The sequence below is a fragment of the Cebidichthys violaceus genome, unplaced genomic scaffold, assembly GCF_023349555.1.
Source record: "Cebidichthys violaceus isolate CVI_PGR_0920_01 unplaced genomic scaffold, fCebVio1.0.p SCAF_19, whole genome shotgun sequence".
Classification (NCBI taxonomy): Eukaryota; Metazoa; Chordata; class Actinopteri; order Perciformes; family Stichaeidae; genus Cebidichthys; species Cebidichthys violaceus.
Window position 1 is genome coordinate 8,413,531 of NW_027176361.1, and position 10,450 is coordinate 8,423,980.

Genomic DNA, 10,450 nt, shown 5'->3' on the forward strand with positions numbered 1-10,450 from the left:
TACATCAGAATAACCGATATGAACTTAATCCTAAACATTTATCCTGGATTGTGTAAACTCCTCAACAAGAGTGAAACGCAATGAAAAGAAGAGAGGAAAAGTGAGTAGTTAAAGTAAATATTGTGGAGCACAGTGTGAAAAGAAAGGAAAAAACTGGTGCAGGGAACAGCTGAAAAGGACAGGATTTGATTACAGGCTCTTAAAATGGTTCTTTGTAGTCCTGCTTTGTAAAGTGGACAATAGACAACTATACTTTCATCCCAGGAACCATGCAACTACACAGACGAGAACGTTGCTTGAGGCAATTCTTTCATTACTTCCTTATTCTAACACCGATCCTAACCTGCAAATAAGCATTCAACCCTTCCCTCATTTAAAGGGGAAGTACACCGTATTATTATTGTGATGATTTCGGTGAAAATCGAAAGTTAAACCAGAAAGAAATTTGCACATTCTGAAGCTGGAAAACAGAACATCAATTTTCTTTTCACATGTAGTGACGTAATGACAGACGTTAGTGACACGCACAGACACACATGACACAGGTACACTCTGATTGTTTCTCAACTCTTGTTTGTTCACTTATCGCATCCAGATAACAGAGTCTGTGTTAGTGACATTCATGAGAGGACACCTTCGAAATCAACCAGACTGATGGCCGGGGTCAGTGATGTATACGTATTTAAAAGAGATAGTTGGACACACAGACCTAATCTTAGTTACAGTAGTATTGGGATTGCTGATCAGTTCAAATGCCCTTTGATTTGTCCTTACTTTGACCTATTTATTTTACCGATTACCTCACACTCGCTCTCTCAGTGAAGTTTAATCATACTGCTCTCTCTCCTCCTCTGCCACTTACACTCCTCGTCTCTCTCAGGCGGTCTCTTAAAGGTTGTGATTAATGCCATGCTCTCATAGTTTCTCACACACCTCCTTTAGAAGCAACAAGTGGGCTCTCAGTCGTGCCAAGTGGGCCAACCACTGCGTGCAAGAGTCCCATCACCAGTGCTGGTGCGTAGCTAGGCCACATGGGACCTCTCATAAGAACGTTTATGGGGCTCCTTCCCCACATAACAGACTCAATATTAATTCCGATGTTATTTCACATACATAAAACGGTGCACAAATGTCAAAGGGTGTTTGGTGGGGGTCAACATGTACCATCCAAGTGGTCTTTTAACCTCCTCCAGGGACCTGTAGAACAGAACAGTGTTCCGCTATGACGCTGATTTCTAGCATGCTAATTTAGCTTTTTATGCCTGTTCCTCAATAAAAAAGATTGCATGTTTGCTGTGATTAAAACAAGCCAGTGTATCAACTAAAACAAAAGCTAACAGTGATAACATGTTTAACAGTGCCTGACCTAATATGCAAATAAGTCAGCTGACAGCACCACTATAGAGGCTGCTGCATGTACCAACCTATGAGTGCAGCTACTTATAGATCACATATTAGGCCTTGCATAGCTTTTGCAGATGCCTTTTCCCGCCACAAGACATCAAGAGTCAGCAGCAGAGGCATAGTGAATAAACTTTAAAGTTCCCATAATAATGCAAGGGCTGTGCCAACTATAACATAACAGAGCCCGACCTCCAACTGTGTCAATGACAGCAGTGGGCCTCCATGTAGAGTATCTCACGAGTGATGAAAACCTCATTCACACACTCATTTGTCAAAGGAGGGCAAAGCAAGTTCTCCTACTTTTTTCTCCGGGTGATGAAGTTCTATCATCTAAAAGTAAAAGGGAGTGAATCGTTATGTCAAGGTTCACGGTAATTTCATGTCACTCTGACTTGCTTTCTTTTACAGTTCCACGAGTTCAGCAATTGTGCTTAGTGTCGCTAAATGGCTGCTAGTTTGTACTCTGAGCACTCTTGACATAGTCGGCTACTTCTCAGTGAGATAAGGACAACCGTGTTGCTAGCCTCTTATGTGTACTTTAATGTGCCAAAAGAGGACATTCCTGCAATTGTACATGCAGTGTAGTATTAGGAAGGAATGAGATCATATATTGGATAAGAATGTACAGTAGCTGTCTAACTAATAAGACACAGTCATTGTCAACAATACTTCCCCTTATAACGTAAAAAAAAAGTGCTGATTTATTAGTGTGGCATTGCTGAGCGTCATACCCTTGTCTCGACAGTGGAATTAATTAAAACGCTGTTTTTGTTTGCTGGTACCACTCTTGTCTATGGGGAAAAACAAAGGAAAAGCAGCAAATGAGAGAAAGGGGGGGATGGGTTGTGGTGCAGGGCATGAGCTCAGTCAACTGGCAAAGAGCTGCTCAGCATGAATAGGTGAATGGCCACTGCTCTGTAACTGCTCTGTTTATTCTCTGCCCGTTCCCCTCTTTCCCTCACCCCCATTAGTCTGGTCTCCCTCACCACCATTGGTCTGGTATCCCTCTCCCCCTTTATCTACGCTCTCTCTCGCTGAAAAAAAAGCCCAATATTCAGGACTGTTGCTGGCAACCACTTCCCCTCTGATTTCTTCCTGCTTGGTGCAAAGTGAAGACTTTCCGATTAATTAAAGCATTTAAAAGACAAGGTCGTCACAGCTTATCATAGCTCTGGGAAGTTAAAACTAGTAAATCAGGAGGCTGTGGACCCCAGAGCAAGAAAAGACACTCTTTGAGCACATATGTCATCTTGACATGCCTCTTGCTCTATATTTTGAAAGAATCAGAAAAAAAAGTGTCGGGCGGAAAAACGAGGGCAGACAAACTGTGCCAGACATGGTGGACTTTTGTCAAGGGGAGGAACCATTTATAGGCCTTTGTGAACTTTTATCAGGGATGTGCACACACACAAATACATAAAGCAGTCAAACACACATCCACGGACCTGTTTACTTACAGGTTTACTTTTTTTTTTAAAAGGATACTTTGAAGGACACGTGGCACATTATATGAGCATGAACAAAGAGACGTACTACACAACCATACAAACACTGTTATCGCTATCACAGTGGCAGTAACACCCATAAAGATACCGGACCAAAGAATACGCACCGCCTTGAGAGTTGCACCTGAGCCAGCAAATGGACTAATGTATAACTGATGAATCAGTGCAGGTTAATTGTAATTAAACATGACAGAGAAGAGAAGATGTACTCAGGATGCTGTTTATGCATCTTTTGGAATTTGTATGTTTGTTTCTGGGGGGGTTTTTGTCAACACAAATCATCCTTAAGTGTGCTTTTGTTTATTTTCTGTATATTAGATCAACCTCAATATGAATTGAGCAGGCCTACTCTCTTTACAGCCACTGTAGAGGCAACCCACACACTGTCACAATGCCTCTTTCCCGGCATCTTCCAGGACACAGTCACAAAAACACACACGATCGCAGTAGTTAACCATCAACAGGTGGGCACACGAGTACACAGACCGCTGTAAGAGAGGAGATGGTCTACCAAGGTCAATATTAGCCCATTATGGTGTTATATCAAAAGCTTTCAACAAGCTGTGTGTTGAAATCGTTGTGCCAACTACGTGAGTGTGAGTGTGTGTGTGTGTGTGTGTGTGTGTGTGTGTGTGTGTGTGTGTGTGAATGTGTGTGTGCTCATGTTTGGCTACCTTTGTGAGGAACGTTTTCCGAATGCGGACATTATTGGAAAGTGACGACAATTTGGCTCAACCTCACTTTTCCAAAGGGCTGTGTGGCAGTTAAAAGGAATAGTTTCATGTCTTGGAAAATACACTTTCACTTTCTTCCTGAAGGATAGATAAGAAGATGAAAAACACTCTCTTATTTTGTCTGAATGAAGTGTTTGCTTTTGCTGGAGATGTAATTTGTTTTTTCTATGTTTTTAATTTTTGTGTGCAGAGTTTCGACAAAGAGGGTGGAAATCTTGGGACATTTTAATGTAGTAATTGCAAACAAACTGTTAATTTGAAGCTATACCGCCCAGAAGACAGTTAGCTTAAGTTAGCAAAAAGACCTGGCTCTCTCTGAACATTAAAAAACATGCCGACCAGCACCTCTAAAGCCAAAACATGTACATGTTTTATCTTGTTTGTTTAATCCATGTAGGTTTTACAGAAGTAAGAAACACCAAAAACTACCATGAGGTTATAGATTTTATTCAAATGTAAAATGCATAAGAAACATTTAAATATGCAACACATCTAAATACACATTTTACAACAATACATACACAAATTGTGATGATGTTTCCTTGAAATATTTGAAAAAGTACTGAAGTTTTTGTTTGAATTTAGTTTGAATAAAAAACAACAACAACAGCACACCTTTGGTGAGTCTCAGTGGTGGTAATGGCTTTGGGAGAGTTAAAAACTACTGCCAGTTGATTGCCTCTTTCCCCCCCACTGTCCCAGCTCCTACAGAGTCTTTCCCTTCTGTGTTGCAGTAGAAGACCGTGGGGTCGGGGCCGTGTCCATATGAGCCCCATGATTGGTGGAGAGGTAAGACAGTGGTGGGCTCTGTTTGGTTTGAGTCACCGCCATCGATATTGGTGATTACACGAGAGTTTGAAGCAGCGATGTTGCCGTATGTTACCGCAGCGCTGGGATCTAGGACTCTGCCATTACTGGGAGTGATGGCGTTGCTATTGGTTACAAGGTTATGGACATTGTCTCCATTTGTGTTGTGGCCAGAAGAGGGAAAGGTCAGAGCGGCTGCCTGGGGCGGGAGCAGGTTATTGCCTGGGGAGGGCATGAGGTTGGTGGGGCGACTGAGAGCCAGACGCTGGGTGAGGAGCTGCTGCTGCAGCCGCCTGTCGGTCCAATCCTCCTGAGGCTGCCGGTGGATCTTCATGTGAGCGTTACGGGACTTGATTTTATAGAACATTCTGGAGCGAGGAGAGAGGGAAGACTGGTTTGAAAAGAAGACTTGAAAATCTAAACTATTTTTTGGTGTGCTCTGAAGCCAAACGCAGAGAGCTTTGTGTAATTGGTCCTACTTACTTGCCACACAGCTTGCAGGGGAAGAAGCTGGCCAATGAGGGCACAGGAACTGCCGCCTCGAGGCCAAACTGTCGGTCTACTGGCTGACAGATGGGCGTCATCTATGAGAACAGGACCAACTGTAAGAAACTATGCTGCTGAGCTGCATTCCACGCCGGATAAACAGCATTTAACTGATTACACAAGACTCCAAATACCCCAATAGCCCACTATTCTGTTTCTAATCTATTAGTCAGAGATGCGGATGCATAGCACAGTGGAGGCCATAGAATACCATGGGAATAGACAAATAACTGCAGGACGACAACAACAGGAAACAAGAGAAGGATCGAAAGAGGATGAGAAGCAAAAGGCTAATATTAAAACGCAAAATAAAAGAAACATCAGGGACATCAGTGGGGAACCAGACTCCCTGGATCAGCTGGGACATCTTGACAAGAGGCAAAAAGATTTTAACACTTCTTTCCAGTGTTTCTTACATTTTTCTGCTGCTCCATCAATGCTTCTCTGTTCTCCTCCTCCCTCTGTTTCTTCTGCTTGTCCTGAAGCTTTTTGCCCAGGTAGTAAAATTCAACACACTGGCACACAGTCTTAGTCCTCACCTGCAACACACACACACACACACACACACACACACACACACACACACACACACACACACAGATAGTGAATACTTAGCACTACAAAAAACAACCTGACAGTGTAACTTGTCCCATGTCTGCCTCAGCTTGAGTCCAAATATATTAGCCGACACATTTCAGAAAACATAATCAAGCTGAAACGTACTGTTGCCACATATAAACTATAATCTGGCACGTCCAGCCTTTTAGTCGGGAGTGAGTTTATGAGCGCTCATTTTGTGAAACAGGTGACAATATGCAGCCTTTTTCACTTAGTTAGCTGCACAGTGAAGGTGCTGGTGCACTTTTGGTAATCGCATAGTTGCATAAGACCAAAAACAACCACTAAGTGGTGCAGCGGTGGACCAAATGAACGTGAATGCTTTCCTTTTTCTATTCCGTGTGTTGATTTGACAGAACACTGGCTCAATGGCTGACCACCATTAAAATAAATGCTGCATAAGCACAAGCAGTGAATAATAGATATACCATTTTATGTATGAGTGAAAAGTCTTTTCCGTAAGTTCCCAGAGTTGCACTGAAGACACTCTTTTCACTGTCTGTCCAACAATCACTACCTACAGAGAGAGAGATAGAGAGAGAGAGAGAGAGAGAGAGAGAGAGAGAGAGAGAGAGAGAGAGAGAGAGAGAGATATAAGAGGGTGGGGGGAGGGAGAAGAGTTGATAAATACAGATACACAAGTTATTTGAGGACAACACATATATATATACCTGGGATTTAAGACATCTAGAATGTTGTTAAATTGTTGTCAGGGGCCCCAATACCTTTAACACTACCCCTGTCTACAGGAATACACCCACCTAAGTGAACGCTGTATGCAGAACAATGTGTACTCTGTACTTTACGTGATTCTTGGTGGACTTGAATGCACCAAAGAAACAAAAAGAGAGAGAGAGAGAGTGGAGTTTGCACGGGATGAAAGAGGCAGGAGGTTTGGGCTTCTACAAAGGCTACTATTGTCCATACGGAGCACTGGGAACGGCTAGTCCTTTGCTGAGTCACATTTTGAAATTCATACAACTGTTGGCTGTTGCAGAGAAACACCAATCTGCCTTCACTGCAACACATTTAAGTTCATCTCACTTCCCTTCCTATTTCTGTCCTGGTTGAATTTGACAAAGTTGCGTTTGAATACCCATAATCAAGCCAAAGAGCTGTCTGAACAGCAGGTGAATATTTAGGAGTGAACCCTCAACATGCATAGGGAACCCCAAGAGTTAAGAGAGAGGCCAAAAGGTGAAAGGTTACCAGAGTAGTGGTAGTCTCCTGTTGGCGAGGGCTGTGAGAACAGCAGCAGGTCCAGTGTGGCCTGAGCAGGAGAGAGGGACGGAGGAGGCACAGAACAGACAGATGAGGCATGCAGTGGCTCTGAGGAGAATGAACTGGATATGGATGAGTGAGAAAGAAAGGCAGGTAGGAAGAGATGACAGAGAACGAGTAGGTGAGTAGTGATGCATGGAAGTGAGTCGCGGTGGATGGATGGATGGAGGAATGATGAAAGGGATTGAATGAGTGAGTGGTAAAAGAATTAGTGAAGATTAAAGAAATGACAGGACTAACATATTCCCCTCTGCACAGCTTACCATTGTGTTGCCCTGACAGTAGTGCAGACAGTGCAGAGTCAGCTCTGTGTTACTGCCCCCTCCTGGTACGCAGCTGGAACTACACATGGACAACAGCAGCTCCACTGTGGACACACACACACACACACAGACACACACACACACACACACACACACACACAAACACAAAACATGAGCCTTTTCAGCAGGGAGCATTATAGACAAGGATCTGATTTTAGTTTATATTTTCAGGGTCTTCCATCTGGGGCCTAATAAAAGTGTCTCTATCAAACAGTTATAATAGGTACACTAGAAAATGTGATTCCTCTTCCATCAAGTCGCTGAAGCTTTGACCCTGAATCAGTCAATTATAATGTTGAAGAACTGAGAATTCGCCGGCATTTTCCGTGCAATTATTACTCCAAAGCTGGTTTGTTAAAAAAAGTTTTGGGTTGTAAATAAATATTTTAGCGTGCCGTCTACCTTGGTCTTGTAAGTTGGTAGCCTCCTCCAGCTTGTCCCACGGTTTCCAGAGCAATTGTTCCCTTGGAGATCCCTCCTCCGGTGACCGCACCCTTGACCCTTCCACATCCACAAAGCATGGAGGAAGCTCTGCCTGGAAATCATGACCCACGTTGACGTACCTGGAGAGAAGGAAAGAGGAGGGTGGGAAGGGTAATAACCAATACCATGGATCCAGATCTGCAACAAAAAAACATTGAACAAAATTCCTTGGCCCACAGCTTAACTCTTCACCCTGTTTTTGAGATACCATGCTAACCAATGCTAAGGTAACAAACGATCAAGATTTAAAGCAACATTTTACTTACGGTAACACAACACACTCCTCTTCCTCTGCTCCACCTGTGGTTTCCTCCTCTCTGCGATTGAGAGATGATATGGAGGAGTAGAGACCCGTCCCTCTACGAACGGGATCGAGGAGCGGTTGAGGAGTGTACCGACCCCTCTTCTGACCTCTGCTGGAGTGAAGGATACTGGGAAATGGAGTTCCAGTGAAGATTGGAGAGGCTTGTTGCTGTAGGAGCACAAGAAAAGGCAAAAGTGAGAAAGCAAAATGTAGTGTATGAACAATTAACGTTCTCAAAGCTGAAGTATTTAGTCAGCGACCTAAAAAAAGTATTGGTCAGTTGGATTTGCCACACTTCCATTTCCATTTCATTTCTGTGCATCAAATAGAGAGATAGGTCCATGAGAAGTGTACAGCTCTGTTGAAGGTGAATAACATGCCTTTCACCAACTCCAAATCTGTCACATATATACACTACAACCATTCAACGAGTCTAAAAATACAAACCAAGGTGAAGACTGTGGTTTTAGAAACCAAAATGCAGTTGGAGCTAACGTAATCTTTCGACAAACATCCATTTAGGTGTCAGCCCACAGCTTATGCACAGCTTCTCCAGCTGTAGCGAGTGTTGCCCCCCCCCCCCCCCCACAGAACCTAGTCTCTGTTGATGGAAGAGACTCTGAAAATGTGGCTTCTGAGATGCAGTGGTTGTTCATGAAGAAGAGCTTGAAAAGCACAATGTCTTGTTTTTACATTAACAGATGACGTTGGCCTGGATACTTCCAATAGAATCTAGATGTTCAAGCAGTCAACGGAATAGTCCTTCTTTACTAATATAGCGAAAGCGAAACAAATGCTCACAATGCTAACATGCTGTTTTGCAGGTAATACGGAAACCCTAAACGGACATGATTTAGACTTTTTTTAAACGCTGTTATCGCGATGACGATATTAAAAAGGAATACCGTTCTCTAGATAGCGGTATTATATACATGTTTGAAAGTTGTCCGTTTTGGGCTTCTGTAAGGTGTGTTGTTTACCACATTCACCATCTTAGTTTAGCGTTTACTTTATCGTATTAGCATGCTAATATTTACTAGCACTAAACCAATTAGTTGTTGGATAATAAACCAAAGTACACAACAAAATGTTGTTTTGTGGCTAAAATCAATCAAATCAAATGAAAATCAACAAAATGCGTCAACTGAAGGTTTTCTTCTCTTAAATATAGCAACCAGATTATCTATGAGTTTAACCCATAATGGACCTAACTATCCTGGATGCATGAACACAAACTTGCTATAATATGTTTTAAATTTGCTCACATTGTTTCCAGTGGTCATAACAACTTTACCTGAAGCTGTGATTGGTTCAGATTGGTTTGTTCAATCTTTACATTTTGGGTCACATCGTATGGGGCAATCTTTTCTGCCTCATAATGTTGGCTGGAAAAGTGAGTTGGACGAGAGGGAAGATGGAAGGATGGATGAAGGGATGGAGTGCTGGAGGGACAGAGGGCTCTGGATGGATGGAGGGATGAAGGATGGGATGTGGAAGAGAGGAATGCCGCTTCTGGAGACTGAACGTGGGAGGCTGGGAAAATGAGAGGGGGAAGGACAATAAACAGTGGAAGTCAGTGCTCCATGATGAACTGTTAAACCGCTTGATCATTTTGACTACGACAGTCAGACAAGACAGAAACATCACTGTTATCTGTGCAGACAGGAAAGTGTTACACCACACACTGACAGAATCACCTTCTTATTCGGAAACACTAATCGATTCTTGTGAAATCCCACATATGAACTCAAAGCACATACAGAAATTCTGGACTGTATGCTGGTCGTCAAATAAGGTCACATGGTGTAAAGTAGTGCAAAGATGTCTGTTACAAAATGTGAAAAGTGAAAATGTAATTTGCATACAGGAAATGGGAAATGCGTCGCTCACCTACGAAAAACCCACATGTACCGTAAATTTACATGTGGGTTTAAACCTGAGGGGTTTTTTTGTCGAAGGGAGGAAATTAGGTTCATTTAAATCGTTTCAGGTTGTTTTCTTCCTTCTCAAAAAGTTATGACAGCCTCTGGATGAAATTTACTTATTTATCATAAGTTCGTTCACAAAAATGCGCGGCATGCCTTACCTGTGATGTTGCCGTAGTCAGTGCCATGAGAAGGTCTCAGGTTGCCCTCAACGATGCCGGGGTCGCCTGAAGACTGCGGGTAGCTGTGCGTCAGCGGCGGAAACTTCCATATCATCCCGGAGGAATGGACGGATGGGAGAGACTGAAGGTGCGAAGCGAAAAACTGGAGCGCACCCAGCGATTCACCCCCCTGGGACACTGAATGTCCGGTGCTCCCGAATGCAACGGGAGAGTCCATTTTGGAGGGTGAGTGGGAAGGAGGAGGCAGAGGTGTGGGAGGAGGACTAAGAACTGAAGACATGATGTGAGATGATGTGGGTGGAGAGGGGAAGGACAGGAGAGAGGGGTGAGTGGGTGGG

The 10,450-nt window shown here is 43.3% G+C and overlaps 1 protein-coding gene across 3 annotated transcripts in view; it reads right to left on the bottom strand.

Annotated features, from left to right (window-relative positions):
* Positions 1-4,074: 4,074 nt before the first annotated feature.
* The window catches only part of LOC137874649 (uncharacterized), a 16,998-nt gene continuing 10,622 nt past the window's right edge, over positions 4,075-10,450 (bottom strand). For 2 of the 3 annotated variants that reach the window (XM_068713508.1, XM_068713507.1), the window contains exons 2-11: positions 10,092-10,450; positions 9,300-9,538; positions 7,968-8,173; positions 7,621-7,781; positions 7,159-7,262; positions 6,824-6,884; positions 6,043-6,131; positions 5,413-5,535; positions 4,934-5,034; positions 4,075-4,818 (exon numbers count right to left, since the gene is read on the bottom strand). The exon at positions 10,092-10,450 is cut by the window's right edge and continues 1,086 nt beyond it. In XM_068713508.1, the coding sequence (XP_068569609.1) occupies positions 4,305-4,818; positions 4,934-5,034; positions 5,413-5,535; positions 6,043-6,131; positions 6,824-6,884; positions 7,159-7,262; positions 7,621-7,781; positions 7,968-8,173; positions 9,300-9,538; positions 10,092-10,450 (1,957 nt within the window). In that variant the 3' untranslated portion in view covers positions 4,075-4,304. The remainder of the gene's footprint in view (positions 4,819-4,933; positions 5,035-5,412; positions 5,536-6,042; positions 6,132-6,823; positions 6,885-7,158; positions 7,263-7,620; positions 7,782-7,967; positions 8,174-9,299; positions 9,539-10,091) is intronic. The other variant, XM_068713510.1, reaches the window with a different exon arrangement.